Genomic DNA, 23935 nt, shown 5'->3' with positions numbered 1-23935 from the left:
GGTGCATATCCTCAAGTGGTGTTGGGAAATTCGAGCAAGTTGATGGTATATTGACTGCAGCAAGATGCAAACAAATTTTAATCCACCATGCTATCCCCAGTGATGTAAGACTTATTGGTCCATATTTCACCTTACAACAAGATGTAGTCCAAAATACTCAGCTGGAATAATTAAAACTTATTTGCAAAAGAAAGAAGGCTGGAGCCATTAAATGCATGGAATGACACCATCAAAGCCCAGATCCCAGATCTCAATATCATTGAAGCTGTATGGGACTATTTGGACAAAAAAGAATCCCACCAATTTCTATGTGAAACACTGGGATGACAGTTTAGAGCTCGGTTGGGATTCAAACGCAAGCTAGCCACCTTATAGGTGAGTGTGCGTTCCTCCACTGTCGGCTACCATCATGACAGCCCTACTTGATTTTGAAAAATGTACCCAACAATGCAGTATCGGACTATTATGATCATCTCATTCATGTTACGTTTTGAAAATCCCTCATACCTACAGCCCCAAAATAGGATTGCAAAGCAAAGCTCGGATTCAAATATAAGACTTTATTCTTTATGGACATTCTTAACATCACCAATTGCTAATTGATATCCATAACTATAGAAGAGCATTTTTTTTAGCCAAGCTTGACTTTTGAACCCAATTATACTGAGACAATGAAAGAAACGCATTGGACATGTTGATGTGTGGAAAACTAGCAAAAAAGCAGGACATCACAAGTTTGTTCACATTTCTTTCTACATTAGAATATTTTTATATGACTACATCATTTGAAATTCGTAAATGACCATTCAACCAACCGCAAGGAAAATGCAGAGCCATGAATATTTTGCTTGCAAAAACATTTGTTTTGCAAAATCATTTCACAGCACAAGCTGTTACACCTGAGATAAAATGTTATCTCCTTCGGGGTAATAAACCCACAAGGCTTATTACAATACAGTTGTTGGTAGTTTTTATTATTATTATTATTATCTTTAATCGGGTTATCTCACTTTTCCTTCCCATCACTGTGTCTCAAAATACGTCTGAGCTGTGAGAGGACTCCTCCCCCGAACACCAACACACCATCAATAAGAAAGGGACATATGTTTATTACATATTCGCAGGAGGAGATCGAGAATGAGAAAAAAATTGTGAAAAGGAGGAGAATGAGGCTGATAGGAGAAAGAAGGGTGGGTACAGGTCTGGGAAGTGTTGGAGAAAAGGAAAAGTAGTTTGGGAGGAGATATGCAGAGTAAGGGGAATTAAGATAAAGGGTTTGTTTCGGACAGTATCTGGGGTAGTCAAAATGCCACCTTATTGCATATATAATCGACGGTCCCAAAAGGATTGGGGTAAAAAAATTAGGGTTTTTTGGTTCACGAGCACCAGCCAGAGTGACCACTATATTCGTTATGTCTGTGTGTCTGTATGCCATAGACATACATGTCTGTCTATGCCATAGTCTGTCTGTCTGTCCAGAGCACAACTTCCTAGGATGTGATCCGATTTGGATGAAACTTGAATATGATGTTGATATCAATGCCTAGTTTTGTCTTCCTGGTGATGAGCGTCCCATGCCCATTGTGGGCAGAGCCACGCCCACTTGTAATTTTTGTTTTTTTTCATATTTTTTTTTCTCGATTTTTTTTTTAATCAAAATTCCCGCTCGAGAAATTGTGTGCATTGGCCATATGTACAACATATTGAAAAAAAAATCAGTTTGATTCAGTCAATTTTGAGGGAGAAGATAGATTTTGAAGAAATGGGTGGTGACAGATAGTAGGGTAGCAGCTAAGATTGCCCATTGTGAGCGGAGCCACGCCCACTTGTAATTTTTATTTTTTTGATCACGAGCGCCAGCCAGAGTGACCACTATATTCGTTATGTCTGTGTGTCTGTCTGTGTGTTGGGTAGTCGATCCAGTCGAAAAAAAAAATTTCAAAATTTGTTTTTGACATTTTTTCTATCTACCCTTATTATCACTATTTAAAATGGCGATTTCAGTTAATACAATGGCGATTTCGATGAAACTTGGTTGGTAGGTTCATACCATGACCTAGTTGTGTGCAAAAGAGAACCGTTGCTATGGACACCACCGTTGCCTAGCAATGGGACATTGAATTTTTTGAAAAATCATAAAAAAATTATTTTTTGAAAATCAAAAATTGGGCCACGAGCGACTGTGGGCAGTACATTCAGCCATATTGTCAAAAATTTCCAGCTGGATCCTATGAAAACTGTCAGAGAAGATAGACTTTGAATGAACCCTTGTCAAAAACAATAAAAAAACGAATTTCGTTATATCTCAGAGACTATGAGTCAGATATACATGAAACTGGTATGGTAGGTTCATGGTATGTCCAAGTTATGTGTGAGAAAGAACCGTTGCTATGGATCCCTCCGTTGCCTAGCAACGGCCGAAAAACCTCTAAATGTGGGGGTATTTTAACGAAAAAACAATCTGCAGCCTTAACCCTTGAAGCTAGAATCATGAATTTTCTTGTGCTTAATCCTCAGGTCATTCCCCATCGAACGGCCCATTGCATCAGGTTATATTGGGCAGGCGACTACCCATGTCCGCCTACCGGCTTGTCTGTGTGTCTGTCTGTCCAGAGCATAACTCCGTGCACTTTGATCTGATCTTGATGAAATTTGGTTATGTGTTCGATATCAATGTCGAGTTGTGTTTTCCTGGATGAGGGGCGTGGCTACGCCCATTGTGGGCAGAGCCACGCCCCAAAATAGCCATTTTTAGGGGTAGTCGGATTAAAAATCTATCTTCTCCTTGGGAATTTACTGAATGGAATGGGTTCTTCGGTATTTGAATAGCAAAATGAATTATCTAAAACTTGTCGTTGTCAATTTTTTCATTTTCGTCCCAAGGTCAAGGTCACAAGATCAAAAACGGAGAAAATTGCGAATTTTGACATAAAAAATCATATGACCACCCAAATTTTGAGATCGAAGATGACTGTTTTTTATGCATAATCTTGAGGTCATTCCTCACCTAAAGTCTCGAAACCATTTTGCTCTATCTCGAACACCTTGCCCGTGGCGCCCCCTTCAAGTTTGTTTTTATGCTGATTTCATCAAAGTATGGATAATCTGAGGAGTGTGAAATGCCATATAGCCTATATGACATTATATTGTTCCTGGAATGTTCCAGAGGAAGTTTTGCACCAGAGGTCATAATCCTTGACCTTTGACCTTTCAAGGCCACAAAGGTCAAATTTTCAAAGTTGTGGGAATCGAACCGGGTTTTCGACCTTCTTCGACAAACTAACTCCAATAAGCTATAGCACGTATCCTGTATCCTTATTTTAATGTCCACAACATTGTTTTGTGACCTTTAAAGGTTATGCAAAGGTCAAATTTTGAAAGTTGTTGAACGAAACCGGCTTTTCGACATTTTGCAGCTAATAACCTGTCACCCGTACCACATCATGTTGATCATTTTTATAACTTGGTCAAAAATTATGACATCGTCTCATCCTTGACTTCTGAAACAATCTACATCGTTAAATACCGCTCGTGAACCATCGTCGCCTCCCGGCTTTTTTATTTTTATTTTTTAACCCTCGTCAGAGAGTATTGCATTTGGAACCGTTTACTAGTTTGTCTGTCTGTCTATCTGTCTGTTCACACATAGGGTGCCGGCATAGGTGACAAACGCCACCTGGTGGTAGCCAGTATTACACATTATGTTTTTTTCAACCCAGTATTTCTCTAAAGTGTGTGTAATTAGAATGTGGGGGCTGACAGGATGGCATAGAGTTACATACACTCGCATCTAACCTGTCTAGCTTGGGTTTGAATCCCGACCTCGCGATGAATTGTCATCTCGGTGTTTCACAGGTGGGATGATTCATCAATGTGTGCCATCCCACGGATGTACGTTAAATTTGCATCCCGTCTGCCAGCATTTGTTGGAGGACATTAAAGATCCCAAGGTGTCCTTCGCGAAGAGTAGGTGAGCTATCACCGGCACCCTGGCCAAATTCCAAATTCCTGCCCTAACCAGCAGAGGCCATGCCCTCAGCCAATGATGATACCACATAGCTTGTGCTGCATACAAACGAAGAATTAGAATATGAGTACATCTATAAAGTATGTATAATTAACATGTGAGTTTGTCTATGAACAATGTACAATTACAATGTGAATGTGTCTTTAAAGTACATGCTGTTAGAATGTGAACATGTCTATAAAGGATGTCCTACTAAATATGTGGGTACGGATCTTTAAAGTATTACACCGATAAAGTACATCCTATTCGAATGTGCCGACGTCTTTGAAGTATGGAACGTCACTTCCACGATTGCAACGTAAATCACCAATAAAACCAGAAAGGTTTGTTTGTCCCTTGAATGAACATTTACCCTTACATCATTAATGCATCGTCTACACACCACACAAAACCACACAAACACCACACCAAACAGGTGAGGGTCTGAAATCTCTGATTGCCCTTTATTGTTCTACTCTGTTTAATATGCCATCAATTTTTTGAGAACTTCAAGAATATTCTTCCTTCAGACAGAATTTAAGTTGACTTCACAGAATGTGGGACAAGCTGACAAAATGCATTTAAAGCAAGATCTTTTATTCTATAATCACATTTCAGCATGGAGTTTTGATTGATTTTTATTTTGTGTGCCTGCCACAGACCAAAGAGGCAATTTCTGTCACTTTCGCCGTCAGCGATGGGACATCGGTGAGTATTAAACTGTAGAACTCACATTACACTTTGTCGGTCCATGTCGCTCCACCTCACTGCTCTCCGCTATCGTGTGGAGATGCTCAGATTTGATGCTACTCTTTGTTGCCAAGTGCAATCATTGGAAATTCTTGTTTCATCGAGCCCCCCTCCCCCTCCTCCCCAACCCAAACAGTGTAACTGAAGCATATGATCAGAGACAACGTTGGATGAATTTTATTTCTCGCAGGCCATATCACCCTGTTTTGTTTTATTTTATAATGTTTTTATTTAAGAATTTAGAGATGCATGCATTGAGTGGAATATTATAAAATCCTTTGTTGGGTTTCATTCTAGTTCTCTGATTTTGAATGAAGGGAATACCTTTCGTATAAAGCTCCCGAGAACATAAATGGACTATCTCAAATTCGGGGCAAAATCGAGTTTAGTGCACTGGAATAATGGAATAATCTTTCAGCTCAAACATCCCCTTAATGTTTATGGCAGCTAAAAAACAAATATTTGAAATTGGTAGTGATTCTTGGTCTTTGGGAGTTGAATGTAAGGACCAAAAAACTTGGTCTCTTCTTTATAGTGTGAGATATCCTGCTTGGATTTGCATGGGACGGGTCAGTGGCTTGTTTGTGCAATCAGGACTTACAAGAGTCGACTGGGCGATTTATCACACAGTTCGACAACTTACAGTTGACGTGGGCAAGATCAGGAGACCCTTTATTACTCACCAGCAGGCAACAGGCACCTGTATTGTTGATGAACTGCAGAGATCCCAATGCTATTTGCATGAAATATTTTCTTTCTTTTTCTGCATGTTTTTCGATGATCTGACTCGTAATGGGATTTTTCCTCGGCGCTCGCAATCATTTCGCTCGCGATGCCATTTGCTTAAAGCTTGCAAAGCCTGGTCATGGCTGCAGCAATATTTTACCATCTTCACGGCAGCCCACCGCACTGCTCCGCTGGGCAAACCCACACCTTCATAAAACGGCACTTTGGACATAACATGAGGTGCATCAGCCCTGGAAAGCATACATATTGCCAAATCAAATTAAAGGCACATGCCGGAACGAGTAGAAAGTGCACGCAGATTGGGAGGGGTGAAAAATATCTGTGGAGCATGGTGTAAATCGTGAGCACCATATGCCTTGACTGCTTGAACACCCCGAGCTGATTGAAGCATGTCACTCTACTGTGAACTTATCATGATATTGTGAACACTCCGTCCTGATTAATTAAAACCATAACAATAGAGCAGGGGTGAGTGAAGAGGTTGAGATTTCCTTCTGCGTCCATCTGTAATGAGCTGCTTGGTGATAGAAATGGTAAGGCCTTGTTGCAAGACCCTAAATAGTGTGTTTGATTCCAATTGTGGCTCAGCAGAGATTTCTGCACCTAGCTGTGATGGAGTGGTGGCATGTGCAGAAGTAGTTTTTAATTAAGAACAGCAATGACTTGTGAGTGCTCTGATGCTCTCTCATCTCTAATGATGGCCGATTAATTTTATGTCGTTTTGGGCTGCATATACATATTATATTATTTTTGCAAAAAATGGAGTTGCGAGGATAGCTCGTAGGTCATGCAGTTGTCTTTAAGCTGCCTAGTTTGGGTGTGATTCCTGACGTGACTATAAACCTAATCCTAGTGCTTTGCAGGCAGAGCTTTGCATCAATGAGTGCACCATCCTTCTGATGGGACATTAAAGTCTGGGATACATCTGCTAGCCTTAGCTGGTGTAAATTATAGATCCGATGGTGTTTATGGCAAAAAGTAAGTGATTGTTGTCAGTATCCTTGATAAATTTCAAAGTCCTGCTCTGACTACTGCTGGAAAGGCAATGACAACCAAGGCTGTGTGTTCCTTACTTTGAGACTGCTTCGGCAGTACAGAACCAGTTGTTGGACAGACCACTGCAGAGAGAAAAAAGAAAAGAAAAGAAGAGAAAATAAAATAGAATTATTGATCTCATAAACCCACCCTGCCCCCATTTCCTCCCCATGGCCCGTCCTGTCCTCTCCTGTCCCCACCTAATACCCTCAATATCATCTATGCATGTCTTTAAACTCCTTTCCTGATAATCCGACATAATCTTCCATATATATTGGAGCAAGTGTTTGGATGTATCTATGTCTGCTCTATATCCATTGGTTGGACAGCTAGCCTGACACCACACACAATTATAAACTGAAAAAAAAAAGTCCACCATTTTGGTAAACCGATGTCATATTTGGAAGTGTCATATTCACAATCGTCATGCCCTCCCTATAAGTTTTCCGTTCAGTGTAAAACAAGCAAAGCAACTCTTAAAAGGATCATCAAATATCGAAAGGTTGCAGCCAATAGTCGTCAGGGCTTTGTGAGGGTGACAGTGTGTGCAGGCCTCAGGCTTCAGGTGTCTGGTGTCACCACATGAATCAGTGCAGTTGGAATTATCTGAGCTATATAATCACGATGTAATATGAAATAGGCAAAGCCTAGAAATGAACAAAGAAACTGAGAATACTAAACAACTGAAAAATATGTGCAGAAATCCAAACACAGTAGAGTTGAGAATTTGACAATATTGTTCATCACTATGTATACAACAACTTGAACAAACCTCAAATACCACCGCTTGACTTACACCGACGTTATTAATTTGAATTTGGCTCTACGATACTGTCATCATGAGATATTCAAAGAAGCAGACGATCACACCTGTCATGAACGTCGTTAGTTTCCAGTATTGCCTCCAGTGTGTGTGAAACACAAACTGATTTTTATCTCCGGTTTGTTGGCCAAGTTGTCTTTATTGGTTTCTAGTCTACAAAATATATCAGTGATTGAAAATTGTTTTTCCTTTTATTTTGGCGAATAGACCCACAATGCAATAAAAACAAATATGGTGGCCACCATGCGGTGATGTCGGTGATGATGTATTCGACACGATTTCCAGACACGGTGGGGTTGAGAGTTAGATCATTGATTTTGGTTCTTTGTCTCATGTGTACATGTTATCTTTAAAACAAACTCTTTGTTTGTTATTATATATGCATATAAGTAATACACATGTTTTTTCCTCATGTACGTAACCTGGGCTATTTTTTTTCGAGAGCAATCGAGGCACTGGTGTTGCCTATATACCACCCGATTAAGGAGATGTGTCAGAAGAACTTGTTGCACGCTTGGAACAAGATCGCCCATCGGGCGGAAACTCTGTTCGTATTAATAATGACCAATTTAATATATTGTATTAAAATGCATATATATGGACTTAAACTTAACTACAAAAGGAATATTAGTAAGTTTGCAATGCAAAACTAAAATTGGTTAACTCCTCTGTCGCTCTTTTCCTCTTCCCCCCAATGTTTCTACAATCCAAATGAAAACGAGTTCAAATGCATTACATTTGAGATGGGTTTTCAGTTGATGCAAAACATCTTTCAATGATCTCTAAAGTGTATTGGTAAGCTTCAATGTGTGCATACTGTGCTCACGTATGTGTGTGCAGACCATCCCGGCCAGTGTTACAATCCAGGTGACGGACGTGAATGACAATTCTCCTGCTTTTGTGGGTTTGCCCTACCAGAAAGAGCTGCCAGAAGTAAGATATGCATTTCCTATTCATTATAGATCACAAAGCATTCAGGGTTTTTAAGTCTGTCTTGAATATTGTTATAATTAACCAATGAATATCAGTTATACGAAAGCCCAGGCTGGCAGAGGTTGCACTCCTTCTGAGCTGTCTTATCTGGGTTCGATTTTCACCCTGACTATAAACTGTGGGATTGTTGCTTTTTTTTTTTTAGTCTTTTTTTGAAAAGTCTTTGGGATGACTCTGCTGGGGTTGGGTTTGAACCATTGACCTCTGAGACTCAGTGTGGACACTTTAACCATTGTGCTACCATGTCTGGTTAAAGTAGAGTTATCACTGGCACCCTAAACAAAGTAAAAATTCCTGCCCTGACTCTCTCAGCAACCCGCACTTGGCAAACATGGCGAGTTTGCCAAAAGCCCCTCAACATGACTTTAGGGGAGGGTAGTGTCCTGCAGTGAACTAAAAATAACTAGTTTGATCATGATGCCATAAAGACCACTAATCACAGGGTTGTTTGAGAGAAACAGTCACAGATAAGGTTAAACAGCTTGTAAGGTGGTGATACACTTTATAATAATATCTGAAGGGCACTGATGAAGGTGATAGTGGCAGGATAGCATTGGCAATCGAGTGGCATGTAACTTGGCTAAGTGTAAGCAGACATTGTTAAACCATTCTTACTTTTAGTTGAGTCGTGAGTTGTGACATAATCAGAAAAGCATTCTGCCCACATTTCATTCACTTTCAGCATTGCTTATTTAGAGCTGTCATCAACCTCCCGTGTTCCTAATATGACAATGAATTACAAAGGGCCGAGTGGCCCTGGAACTTGCCTAGTCTTGGCAATGAAAAGTACTCGTCTCGTGTCTGGAAAGAATAGTTTTGAACTTTTACCCAACAATGATCTACTTAAAATGTGAGTTGGCACACAAACAATGTTGAGAACGTTCACTGTGGACAACGTTTATGTGACGTTTTGTTTAAAAAAAAAAAATCAGTTTTGAAATGTCAATGAATACCGACTAGCAAAAAGATGCCTTTTTGCTATGGCATAGTTTACCATGAACATTGTACGAAGTGTACTTATAAATTCAACAAGCTGGAAGAAAAATCGAAACTTTCCTTTTCTACTCGTTTGGAGAGAAGCTTAAGTTTTACATACATGTTGCAGAGAAACCTCAGGGCTGCACTACCATAGGCAGAATAGCAGGCTTAACATCCTTTTCCAAAAATAAACATTGTTACCCTGTCTTCAGAGCATTGGGATGACATCTTGTAATTTGGTCAAAATCCATCAGGAATTGAACCCCCCAAAAGTATATTCCAACCTTTGAGCTATGTTATTAGTTTAATAAGCCAGTTGAAATAACTTTTTTAAAGTAATGTTATCTGACTTATTAAACTGATAACATTGCACCGTTTCGCAGAAACAGATACTTCTGGGGTATTAAAAAAAACTTCTGGTTTCGTGTGCAGATGCAGATAGACGTATTAAACACACATTAATGGATGTTTGACGTTCACACAGTTAGGGGCAGGGGAGGAGGGAAAGTTAGGGGCTGCATTGGCAGGGTACAGTATGGGGGAGGGAGCCTTTACCGGGGCAGGGTGAGGGGAGATTTGGAGGGAGAAACATTGAGAGGGTGGGTGTGGAGGGATGCAGAAAGGGGGGACATGATGATTTGAGAGGATGAGGTGAGGGGGCAAGAAGATAGAGAGGACATTAATTTGATTTGAGATAAATTGGACAAATTGAGATAAAGATCATGGGATGGGAAGTAATAATTTTTTTGAAGGCATGGAGAAAAGTGGTGCTGTATTTGCAGGGGAGGGTTTCTGGACTAAGAGCTTAGCTGACAAACGTTTTGAAAAATAATCAATGTGAAGAAGAAAAGAAGAGGAATAGATATTGTTGAATAAGAAGAACACTTGGGGTAATAAAGATTGAGAAATATGGAAAGTGAAGTGTTTTAACATGTTTTTGAATGCTTTTTCAGGAAGAAGGAAGAGGTATTTACATTCAATGAATATCAAGTTTAGAGATATTGAGAAAAGGGTTAAATAATGGAGAAGAGGAAGTCCAGGCAGAAGGAAATTCAAGTGGAATGAGATCACTGTGGAGTTGAAAAAAGAAAGTCTTTTTGTTTTTTTGAAGCATGGAGGGGAAATAGGATAACGTTGAGGAAGTCGAAGTTAAATATTTGAGAATAAAGAAGTAAAACGAGGCATATGGAGCCAAAAAGGACACATCATTTTCACAGTTGCTTTCCGAGGAGCAGATAAAGTAGTAAGTAGGCCTTGAACAACACGAAAATGAACTTGACAGACACAGCAGAACAAGATACGATTCAACACGGAAAATTGGACGGAAACACAAACAGCAGCACAGGGACGAAGATATAACAGAAAAACACACACGACTAATCCTGTTTGGAAAACTTAGCTTTAATGAGGTTGAAGCAGCAGCTGCATATTTGACTAACACGTGGAAAACATTCCAGTGGGGTTTTCCAAAAATACGTGGGATTTTCAATATAATTACCGGATACAGCACTCAAGGACGGGTGATGGGATGGAATGGCATTTCGTAGGACAGCCATAGAACACAACCACCACCACCACCACCAACAACATCAACAACCTCATGGGGAATAGAATAAGTAGCGGAATCTCTAACAATAAATAATTTGAGACAGCAACAATGATCCCTTGCCTGTTGGGCTTAAACTGAATGCCATATGCCATCATATAGCATGGTGATTGCTTTGATAAAAGTCTAATTTCAACTCTGCCAAACACAATAAAATGAGGAGTTCGAAATAAATTTTGATGCCTTAAGCACAAAAGAAAGAGATTGCTAATTATGCCCATTGGTGTTTGATGATGATTGGTGAAGGGGTGAGAGAGGAGATAGGAAAACAGACAAACACTGTCATATTATATAAATTCCAAATTGTTTATAAGCTAGTTTGTGCATCCTCTGCCAGGTGAAGTAATTCCTTAACAATTCAGAATTATAGCCTATAAGGCCTCAGTCCGTAGAGCAATGGAGTAATGTTCTCCCATCTTGGCTGATGCCATAGCATCACATCTCTTTTTCTTGTGGAATGTAAACCTCTCAATGGTATTGGCATCTCCCATGATGAGGCTGAAGCACAAGGCCGATGCTCTCATATCGCAGACAGATGGCCTCTGTTTTTTTACTGCCTCTCCCCAAATCTAGCTCCCTCTGCTCTGTCAGTCCTCTCCCATGTCCTCCAGGATGCATGCGTTCTTCAAGCAACACCGTCTTTGTCAAACTCCCACAAGCCAGGCTTTCATCTCATCTCCACTCTTTTGTTCATGTTTTCTCCTTTTTCCCCTTCATGAGGTTGATTAATTCTCCTGATAGGGCAGGACACTCCTACCATGTCATCCTCCATGATGTTTTCAATCCAGATAAACTGCCAGAAATCAACCTTATTCCAACAGGGTACTGTCTCCCCTCCCCACCCTCTCTCTTTGTCTCCACTTTTATTGTTTGTTAATTCTCTCATGAGTCTATACATATTTGTATGTGTGTGGGTGTGTATATATGCAGGGGTTTCCTTAGAAGCCGGTTATCGGTGACCCGCAGCCGTCTACTCAGAGAAAAAATGTCAAAAGTCGCCGCCTACTTACTTCAGCGCCAATTTTTCGATTTTTATTTTTATTTTTACTTTTTGTCACCACGAAATCTCTACATCCCCCTGTTTTGAAATCCGAGAAATGGAATATGGTTTCCTTAATGAATGCTAGTTCATCTACACTATTATTATGTCACACTTACTTCATATTGCTCACTGAACTCCACCATGTGCAGTATCATCTCCCTATTAAGGACTAAGGTATGGCCCAAATGTTGCAAAAATGACTCTTTTAATGTGCTTAGCTACTCCATCTTCCAGACACCTTGGTGTTCCCTAAACCATGGCCTTAAATTAATGAACCTTGTTTAAAAGCTGCTTGAACTAACTATGCAGTATAGCTGAATTTCAGTCAACCAGTCAGTCAGTCATTATGTTAATGCAACTACATCCAGTACAGGCCTAACCACTTGTTTTGGTGGAGTTTTCCACCCCAACAGCATGATAATATGAGAACTATTTCATGTCAGAAATCGTGCTAGAATGCATCTCCAGCCATCTAGGATCTTCCGGCTTCAAGGGCCATAAGCGGGCACTGGACCCCGGCCATACAGCTGCACTCGCTTTGTTCGTGGTGATGGTAACCTGCTACTTTTTAATGGTAGCCTCCAACTCCAAGAAATAAGGAAACCCCTGTATATGTGTGTGCATATATAATGATCGTAAATCTGAGATGGATCATGGAAAAAGCAAGTGAATCTCAAAGAAAGGTGTATCTCTGTATTATAGATTATAGTAAAGCTTTCAGTTGTGTTGACATGAATTTATGGGGATTATTCTGAGAGAAATGGGGATGTTGGAGCATTTGATACAGTATGTTTGATAAAAAGCTTGCACAGTGTACACTGTACAAGAAGCTGCAGTAATAACAGAGTATGGAGAGCCAGAATGGTTTGGAATTGAAAACGGGGTCAGACAAGTGTGCATTCTCCACTCTTACTTGTTCAATATGCTTCATGAGTACACCATGCGGAAATCAAACTTGGATTACATAAAGGCTGGAGTCAGAATTGGAAGAAGACGTATCAACAACCCAAAGTATGCTGCTGAAACTACTCTGTTGGCAGAAAGAAAGTAACGAGAAAGTAACAAACCCAAGGAAGGACAATACATCACAATATTTGTGGAAAATCAAAAATTATTCACCACTTGAGTTAAATATTACCGCGACGTAACCTGGAGATAGTACGGATATGGCGGTGCACTTCCTGATGTAACATCACGGCTAAGCATGCAGAAGAAAAAAGAAGATTTCGACATTTAATAGCAAAATTGCCGACTTTATAAACTGGAAATCAGAAAAAGACATCGCATATATTTTGTAGGGCATCACGGGATAGATTGACGTCGAGGTGGTATGAGCGTTTGGGTTCCCTTTAAGCAGCAGGTGAATTCCACAGAATGATGCCACAGTTGGCACCGACTCCGGTACATTGTTATGAATTTTGGTGTTTTGTTGAGATGCTTTGCTTTGATCGAATGTGTCGAAGGTGTCGGTTGGTAAAGCAATTAGTCCGTCCGCCTGCACAGCGGGAGACAGGGTTTTGCAATTGTGTGTGTGCGTGTGTATGTGTGTGTGTGTGTGTGTGTGTGTGTGTGTGTGTGTGTGTGTGTGTGTGTGTGTGTGTGTGTGTGTGTGTGTGTGTGTGTGTGTCTGTCCAGGCCATAACAATTGCACTTTTGTCATCAAATTTTCAACAAACCTTTATTATGAGAACATGGAGAACACAACTTAATAAAATGTACAAATATATACAGGGGTCCTCAATTTACTTCCAAAATACGTTTCCGAAATGTTGGACTTATGATGAAACAATGGATAGGACGGAATTTTTCCCTTTACGAATTAATGTAATTAGTGGGGATGAATTCCAACACTTAATTTATGTCCGAAAGAAAACCACTCAACAATCATAGCAATAAAAAAATACGTATGAAACACAAAACGTAGGGAAAAAACTACAACAAATTAAAATTTTAAAAACCCAAACACCTTTTTACCTTACATACCATAACTTTTAACTATTTTACAATGATAATTTAGCCATCTTGAAAACCTTGAAAATCGTGAAAAACACCTTGAAAATCTCTAATCGTCTGTCAAGCTGCCTGCATCAGTCCTTCACCCTCAAAATTAACTTTCCCACTGGGTCACGTGGTTTCCCACATGAACCCAGGTTCCAGCCTTTGTGCCAGCTCACGCCTCGTACCGTGAAACCTTTATTGTTTTAAAAAAAACAATGTTTAAATTTTCTTTTAATTTTTATATTTAAATTATTTTTTTTTAATTACATTTTTAATAATTAAATTAAAATGAATTAATTCTTTTTTAAATTTATTTTTAAATTAATTTTAAGTTTTATTTTTGAAGATGTTTGATTTTATTTTGATGACAAAGCGGATGTGGATGGGTTTTGCATTTTGAGATGCTTTCTAGTTATATGTTGTGTTTTCTTCAATAATCAATGTAGTTCACGTGACTATTCTTTACTGAACTAACATCGTAAATGAAAAAAACAGCTCCGTGGCAAAACAATAGTAATCATCCAAGTATTGAATTTTAAGTCCCATAACAACAATAACTAGAAAGCATCTCAAAATGCAAAGCCCGTCCGTGTACCTTTTGTATTCGAACTAAACTTGAGTAAAACAACAGCAAAATACGACCTTTCCTTCATACCTTGCCTAACGAATCCAACTGTTACAGCCAATGCTGGGTTTGGAGCATTGGCAGGTCTCCTTGGGGGCTCCCTGCTGACGATCTCAAAGTTAAGTTTCCGGTCGTTATCTGTCCCATTTTAACTGTTTATTTTCTCACCTACATGTTACTGTGTATTCCTAGTTCGGTTTTGTTTCAAAAATGGTGCTATTTTGTGAGATTTCGTCGAACTTGTCTTACTGGGTGCTTGAGGCCTATCCTTGAGGCTTGAGGCCTACCCTTTGTTCCCCTCGATGTATGATCGTGTTTATTTGTTTTTTCTCCCCGTTGTCTTCAATTTCGATCTTTCCCACTTTGTTAACGTCCCCATCCCAACTAATCACTCTATTTCTTATCTTAAAAAAAACTGCAACCTTTCTCTGATTCTTCTTCTTCTTCATATCCTCTTCTTCTTCTTCCTCGATTTTTTTCTACAACCTTTCCATGGCCTAATCTGTTGAAAACTCTCTCAAACATTAATAATAATACCAAAAACGATCTCTTATAATGCTTCATCTTCCTCTTTCACACGTGTGGTACTCTTTACTGTATCAGAATGCACTACTCTTCTGCTATTTAAACAGACTGCTCTCAATTCGACCTTTCCTCCATACCTTGCCTAAAAAAATCCAACTGTTACAGCGTTTCTTCTCTCCATTCTCTGAATTCGCCTTTATTGCATCCCTCAAGAAATGTGTTAAATCGCATAACTGACCGAAAACTTAAAAAAAAAAAACCAGTTTGCTATGAATGTTCGCTTTCCATCAACCATTCTTTTTTCCAACTTCAGTGCCAACTCACTCCTCTCACCCCTCACTCTCAAAGCAACCATCCCACTCTTCTCCCTCCAAGCCTCCCTCTCACCTCTCTCAAAAACTCCCCCTCACCTTTCTCCCACCATTCATCCCCCTCACTTATCCTTTCCAAAGTTTCCCCCGTCCCCCCTCCCATCCACCAACCTCCCTCCTTCCCCCGCCCTCTCCCCTCCCTCTCTTCACTTCTCCTCCTCAAATCCTCAACTGCCTTCTTCCCCCTCTCTTGTCCCCCCTCTCCCCCAGCACCACAGAGCCTTTTCTCCTCTTCATTCGGCCCCTCCCCTAGATATTCTGCAATTCCCCACACTCTTTCTACAACACTCCTTACCTCCCCCCCTCATCCCTTGGCCTACCCTTCCCCCCACCCCCCGCACTCAAAGCCTCCTGCCCTACCTCTTCATTAAAAGTATGGACCTCAAATATCCGGGGCCTTCGCTCAAACCTTTCAGATCTTTCCATACAGGTTGCCACTGACAAACCAGACATAATCTGCCAAACAGAAACTTTCCTCCCCCAAGACGTGTCTGACTCCCAAGTATCTCTCCCTGGTTACTCCCTCCTCCGGTTTGACAGATCTGAGCCTCACCCTGGTGGAGGAGTTGCTTTCTTCATCAAAGACTCTATTCCTCACTCTCCATGCACTGCCCTCACTCCCCCACACCCCCAGGAATACTTCTGGCTAAGGCTTCCCCTCAACTCCCACCTCATGTTTATATGTGTACTGTCCCGTCCACCGAACAGTGATGACTCCATCTACACCTTACTATCTGAAAACATGGACCAACTTCTATCTTCTCATCCAAACTCTCTCTTCCTCATATGTGGCGACTTCAATTGTCATCATGCCAGTTGGCTCGGTGTGGGTACCTCTCTCACCTGTTATGGCACCTCAGCAAAAGCTTTCTGTGACTCATTGGGACTGACTCAATCGGTCAACTTCCTGACCCGGATCTCAACCAATGGTACTCCATCTCTTCTGGATCTGATTTTGACAAATTTCCCTGACATTATCTGCTGCTCTTCCGCCGATCCAATCGGTTCTTCTGACCACGTCCTTGTCAAAGTGGACATCTCTCTGGCTATTATCAGAGAACCACCTCACCGCCGTCGAGTCTGGCATTTCACTCAAGCCGACTGGCAGGGTCTCCAAGCAGACCTCAAATTTATAGACTGGTCTCCTATTATATATCTACTTTCTCCAACATCAACTCATCCTGGGAATTCTTTCAAAGAAACTTGCTCTCCTTCATGCACAGATTTATCCCCTCTCGTCTTCAGTTGTCCTACCCTTCCTCCTGCCCTTGGTTCACTGAAGCTTGTGGTGAGGCAGTTGTCCTGAAACAACTTGCCTTTGCCTCATGGAAAGCAAACCCAACTGAGGGCAATATCAGTTCCTTCCATAAAGCTCGGAACAAGTCTGTATCTTCCCCCAGGAGAGCCAGAAAACACCATCTTTCTCATCTCAAGTCTGAACTCTCAAACCTCTCTCCCTCCTCATAATCCTGGTGGCGTCTAATCAAATCTGTTTCTGGTGTATGTTCCCCCTCCATCCCCTCCCTTACTTCAAATGGCAGCACTGCTGATACCGCACGTGAAAAAGCTGAATGTCTAAACTCTGTGTTTGCAGCTAAATCTTGTGTCCAAAACCCATCACTTTCTCTACCCACTTTACCCAGTCGCACCCAACTGTCCATGGACTCTGTGTCCTTTTCTCCTTACAAGGTGGAGAGCTTGCTTTCAAACTTCGACTCAGATTCTGCAACCGGTCCAGACGGCATCAGCCCCCGTGTCCTCAAAGCCTGCTCTTCTGCTCTTGCTCACCCTCTCTCTGTTCTATTCACCCTCTCATTTGCTCAAGGCTATCTGCCATCTGCTTGGAAATCAGCAAACATCACTGCCCTGCATAAAAAGGTGCAAAAACAGATCCCTGCAATGACAGACCAATCAGCCTTCTCCCAATCATCAGCAAGGTTATGGAATCCATCATCGCTTCAGACATCAAATCCTTCCTCTTCTTCAAAGGCTTGATTTCTGATCATCAATTTGGTTTCAGCCCAGGTCACTCTACCCTGGATATGCTGCTTCTGCTCTTCCAACAATGGATGGAAGCCCTTAATGCCAGACAGGAAATCCGAGCCGTATCCCTGGATATATCGCGTGCTTTTGACACAGTCTGTCACCCTGCTCTGCTCACCAAACTCTCCTCCCATGGTATCCAAGGCCATCTCCACTCATGGCTCGCAGACTTCCTCTCCTGCGCAGTCAACGTGTGCCCCTAAATGGAGTTCTTTCATCCCCCCCTTACTGTCCAGGCTGGAGTTCCTCAAGGTATCATTCTGGGCCCTGTTCTTTTTTCTGGTTTTTATCAATGATCTCTCCGACTCTCTGGAAAATCCTCTATGTCTCTTTGTTAATGACTGCACTCTCTGCCGTACCATCTGTCCTCTCTCAGACCGGCAAGCCGCAGCTTCTTCGCTCACTGCTGATCTGGATAAAATCACAAACTGGTCCAACACGTGGAACATGTCTTTCAATCCGGACAAATCTCACACTCTCACTATGTCTCCTCGAAAGGACCGTTTAGAACCCCCCCCCCCCATCCACTTTCTCAACAATCCTCTGGAAGAAGTCCTTTCTTTCAAGCTTCTTGGTCTCACTATCTGCCATGTCCTTTCCTGGGAAAGACACATTTCAAACTTCGCCTCCAAAGCCAGTCGCCGACTGGGAATCCTCCATCGTGCAAAGTCCCCCCCCCATCCTCGGCCCACCTGAGCTCCTGACCACTTACAAAGCTTTTGTCCGCAGCCTGATGGAGTGCTGCTCTCCCCTCTGGGCTGGTGTTCCTGCCTCCCACCTTTCTCGGCTTCACGCTGTAGAAACCAAGGCATTTCGGATCATTGGCATCTCCCGCAATGAGGCTGAGTCTTTGGGCCTCTCACTCAATCACCGCAGGTTGGTCAGTGGTCTTTCTGTCTTCTACCGTCTCCTCTCCAGCCTCCCCCCCTGCTCTCTCTGCGATTTGTCCCCACCACATTTCCGCAGGGCGCTCAAGGGCCGCCAACAACCCCCTTCTGGTAAAACTACCAAAATCACGAATCACTGCTCACCTTCACTCTTTCATCCCTTTTTTTCCCGCCTTTGGAATAAACTTCCTCACTCTATTCTTTCCCATTCTTCCCTCCAGGCCTTCAAAACAGCTGTTCACCACCACCTCTTATCATCCCCCATCCAAATCCTCGATATTTCTACCCCCGATAATCCACCCAAGCCCTCTTCCTTCAAATTCCCTGCTTTCCTTCCTGAAAGTCCCTGTAATGTCCATCTTCTATTCCCCATTTTCCCCGTCCCATCCCTCTCCCTTCCACAGATCTCCAAATGTCTCTGTTCCCCATTATTTTCTCCTTCCCACTCCCTCCCCTTCTGTCTCATGCCCCCCTTGATGTGCGTTGTGTGTTCGCTCCCATACGAGCCTCGACAAGGTATACCAAAAAAATCTATATATCTACATATATATGTGTATATATATATATATATATATATATATATATATATATATATATATATATATATATATATATATATATATACATATATATATATATATATATATACATACACACACACACACACACACACACACACACACACACACACACACACACACACACACACACACACACACACACACACACACACACACACACACACACACACACACACACACACACACACACACAGAGGGTCCCCGCTTTAAGTCGTCCCGCTATTCGTCGTCTTGCATATCCATCATCAATTTATTAGTCAAACAAAATCGCAATCTGGCGAATAGTTTCACACTCGCGTCGTTTTCCGATTGAAGCAGAGGGGTTCAATGTAATCTCCATGCAGTAGGAGAACGGTCTCGTGCTGGATGACAAATTAGCCAGAGTGAAATGAAAAGTAAGAATGATGAACGACCAGCTGATATCACTCTTTATCTTGGTTTGCTGCCGCCGACTGTTGGAATAATTTTTTGAAAACGCTGACGAGGGCCATGCAGACGCAATAGTGTGATACGCGGCATGTAAGACGTGCCATTCCGGTAACACAGCAATGCTGCAGGCACGGCTGAAGTGGGCTCTTCGTGAGGTTCCGAGGCCCCTGCAATGGTTCGTAGCACGAGTGACTGCAGTGGTTTCACAGTACGAGGCGTGAGCTGGAACAAAGGCTGGAACCTGGGTTCTTTGGGGAAACCACGTGACCCAGTGGGAAAGTTAATTTTGAGGGTGAAGGACTTCTGCAGGCAGCTTGACAGACGATTAGAGATTTTCAAGGTGTTTTTCACGATTTTCAAGGTTTTCAAGACGGCTAAATTATCATTGTAAAATATTAAAAGTTATGGTATGTCAGGTAAAAAGGTGTTTGGATTTTAAATTTTTTTCATTTGTTGTAGTTTTTTTTCCCTACAGTTTGTGTGTTTCATATGTATTTTTGTTATTAACCTCCGCCATCGAAGATGGACGGAGGTTGCTGTTTTCACCCCTTTCTGTTTGTTTGTTTGTTTGTGAACAGTATTACGGAAAAAACTCCTCGACGGATTTCGACGAAACTTGGTGGGGGGAGTAGGTATGGTCCAAGGATCATGCCAATCGATTTTGGACTTTGTCCAAAATCCAATATGGCCGCTATGGCGGCCATTTTGAAAAAATATTTGAATTTTTGTTTTTGCATTTCTACATGTTTTAAGTGATTTCCAACCCCCCCTCCAAAAAAAAATTGTTCGAGAAAAAAAAACAGAAAATTTTGCAACTTTTTTTTCAACAAAATTTCGATTTTTTTTTTTGGCATTTCTACATGTTTAAGTGATTTCCAACAAAAAAACATGCCAAAATTATAATTGCGGCTGATTTTGGAACTTCAGGTGGATATACCCACGTAAAATCAATTTCTGTCTCAAGGAATCTAGTTATGACGAATGAATTGAGTATGTAAAAGTTAAAAGTAAAACGGAAAGTTGCAAACTATAACTCTGTGAGCACTGTTGACGTCAAATTGAATGAATATGATATCAGGTTCACTTGAGTGACCTAGCAGTATTGGCGGCGAAGGTTTTGTACTCTACCGAGTGCTCCCCCTCTAGTTGCTAGTATTGTTGAGTGGCTTTCCTTAGGACATAAATTAAGTGTTGGAATTCATCCCCACTAATTACATTTCTTCTTATAGGGAAAAATTGCATCCTATCCGTTGTTTCATCATAAGTCCAACATTTCTGAAACGTATTTTGGAAGTAAAGTGAGGACCCCTGTATATATTTGTACATTTTATTAGGTAGTGTTCTCCATGTTCTCATAGTACTATGTAGATTAAGGCAATTTTGCTATTAAATGTCAAAATCTTGTTTTTTTTTCTTCTGCATGCTAAGCCTTGATGTTACACCAGGAAGTGCACTGCCATCTCCATACTATCTCCAGGTTACGTCACGGTAATATTTAACTCAAGTGGTGAATAATTTTTGATTTTCCACAAATATTGTGATGTATTGTCCTTCCTTGTGTTTGACGTGAGTGCCGTGTGCGCATACGCGACACACGAGACCAGCAATGGAGCTGAGTGCTATCAATACAACCTTTGTGAAGTTGAATGCATCGTGATCGGTCTGATTGTTTGTACATCACAACAGTGCAAATATGCCGAGTAGATGCATCCTTGGTGCTGATAGCAACACAAATTGAGATGCTTTCATGCCACACCAATGCCCGAAAGATGCTAAGTTTGCCAGAAATTGGACGAGGTTTGTCCGAAATACTCCAGTGTGTATCAGGCCTTCATAGGGTTCGCTTTTGTGCTCAGAACTTTTTATAAAGCACTGTTATGAAACAACAGAAATGGCTACATCTTGTAGTTATCCGTGACGATTGAGAGAGAGGATGCCATACCCATGATTAAGTGGAAGAAACAGCCGTCGCTAAAAACTTTAACACCATCTCTACCCAGCTACCAATACATGTACATGGACAATTTGAGTGATGAATCAAACACCTGTTGTCATTGCCTTGAAGTTACCACAAGAGAACCTAAAAATAATTATCTATTAATTATCAACACAAAATCTCTACAAATCAAAAGACCTACCCTCTATTTATAGTGGAGAAAAAGTATGTATTATATGTATGTATGTATGTATGTATGTAAGTATGTTTGTAAGTACAGTATGTATGTATAATCTACTCCTCCAAGATGATTTGACTGAGGACACTGAAACTTTCAGGGTCTCCACCCCCCCCTCGAGTCCCTTCCCCTTCCCAATCCCACATCACTCCCACAATACCCAACACCATCCCCCCCACCACCACCACCCCTCCACAAGCCCCAGTCAATCACCACCCAAACAATACTCACCACAACCCCACAACTCCCCACCACCATCCCTCCACAATCCCCCATCAACCATTACCCCCACAATACCCACAACCACCCTACACCCCTTCCTCCCCCAAGCCCAACTCCTCTCTCCACTGTGGCAGGACATCGACATAACACGACAAAGCACAGACAGGACACAACGCGGCACAGACACGACATGACCACAGACACAAATTGCGTCTGGGAAAAGTATGAAACAATACGATCCTATAACATACAAGAGACCTGGTCAGCCTGCAATGGTGGGACAAAGCATTCATCACCAATTTTGTCAACAGTGACCAAGTGTGTCCGGGTGGTGTCCGTGCTGTGTTGTGCCACGTCATGCCGTGTCCATGCCGTGCGGTGTTTCTGCTGGAGTAGTGTAACTGATTTATCAATTAATCCCTTCTAAACGATCAATTGAACGGAAAAACATCCACCCATCCATCCGTTAGGACCATCCTCTGTGCAGAGCGTTGGTGCTGCCTAAGCAGTCTCCTTGGCTATTGGGCACAATCCTGGACGGATCGCCACTCCAACACAGGATAGCAGCAAGCTGGCACTCATTTTGCTAACCTCAGAAGAATGACAGGCAGTCAGCCAAGTGGGATTTGAACTCAATATGCGAAGATCCCAAGCCCACCACCTAACCATGAAGCCAACATCAGGCTTACGGAAAAACAAAACCTCCCAATCTGTAGTAAACATCCGACCGGAGTTTTCCTCTTCACTTACACCTCCATTGTCGCCATTTTCCTCTGACTCCCATAAGGCTCAAAACGATACGGCTCCATAATCCCACCAAAAGCGTTTCCATCACCAGTTTTATCTCCAACCGTTTCTTCAAAATCCCACTGATCAGTTTCAACATACTGAGAACCTTCAGAGTTGCTAATGACAGTGGAATCGGTATCGGAATCCGAGCTCGAAATACACTGGTTCTCTATGTAAAGCGCCGTTTGGATCAAGGTGAGTTCAAGGTGTAGGGTCACTGTCGAAATGGAAAATCGACACTCTCGCACTTTTTTCAGAACTTCCTGATTGGTAAAAAAAAAATTCAAAAAATTCTTCCCTTCAAATTAGACCGTAATTAATGATTCTCAATGGTTTTCAGAAGAACAGAAAAATTTGGGCGTTTGGATTCGCCTTAAAAACAAATCGACGTTTGTGGCACTGGAGGAGGCTGTATGCAGGTAGCTACACCTTTCAGGTATTAGCACTTGGCTACAATAACAAAATGTTAATTTTTTTTTTGATAGCTCCATGGGTGCTGTCATGTCGATTCTTTTGTTATGCTCTTCGTCATGACCTTGTTTGTTTGAAATGTGCAGGAGGTTTGAGTGTGTGCTTGTTGCGTATTTGTGCGTTTCGTGGTACATGTAATATATACCCTAGTTTATATTCCTGATCTCCCCCGAATGTGTGCGTTGTGTTTGTGTGTCGTGTGCAAGAGATCTTGCAATGAGAGGACATGAGAGCAGAAAGAGCAAGAGATAACAAAATGATTTGTTCTTAGAGAATTCATTCACAAGAAACATTTTATTTTGTTTGTATCGATTAACGGTTTCTCACGTTCACAACAACACAAGGAAAAGAATCCTTCCTCCAATTCTGATCAGCAATTGAATTGAGGCCAGAAAGACACGGCAAAAGTTAGACAGCGAGGAGTTTTTATTGCGAGAATGTTCATTTTCTTCGTTAATTAGAGATTGGAGATTTGCAGGCTTAGATCGGTGAAGTAGTTTTCCCTCGTATTTACAACAGTTGAAAAAGCAATAATTTATTCATGAAGTTTGGAATTTCCTTTAGCTGGCAGGATAGCCTGGAGGTATGAAAACTACCATCTGAGCTGTCTGGCCTTGGTTCAAATCTTGATCCAGCTATGAACTGTCATCCTGGTGTTTCACAAGCAAGAAGACGCATCAAATTGTGTTATGTCCCTTGGACATATGGATGTTGCACTGGGTGTCCTTTCTGCAATCATGAGTTGGTGGATGCTAAAGATCCTACTGTGTCCTTCACAAAGAGCAGGCAAGACAATGTCGGCACCTTGGTCAAATTCCAAATTCTTCCTCTCACTTACAG

The 23935-nt window shown here is 41.5% G+C and overlaps 1 protein-coding gene across 1 annotated transcript in view; it reads left to right on the top strand.

Moving 5' to 3' along the window:
• The window catches only part of CDH23 (cadherin related 23), a 683120-nt gene that overhangs the window by 152688 nt on the left and 506497 nt on the right, over window positions 1–23935 (top strand). Inside the window, exons 5-6 of the mRNA XM_085883587.1 lie at window positions 4667–4714; window positions 8202–8294. Coding sequence (XP_085739713.1) covers window positions 4667–4714; window positions 8202–8294 — 141 coding nt within the window. The remainder of the gene's footprint in view (window positions 1–4666; window positions 4715–8201; window positions 8295–23935) is intronic.

Source organism: Eptatretus burgeri, chromosome 5 (assembly GCF_056783735.1).
Source record: "Eptatretus burgeri isolate ZD-2024b chromosome 5, Ebu_testis_v1, whole genome shotgun sequence".
Lineage (NCBI taxonomy): Eukaryota > Metazoa > Chordata > Myxini > Myxiniformes > Myxinidae > Eptatretus > Eptatretus burgeri.
This window is presented reverse-complemented; position numbering and strand designations above follow the sequence as displayed.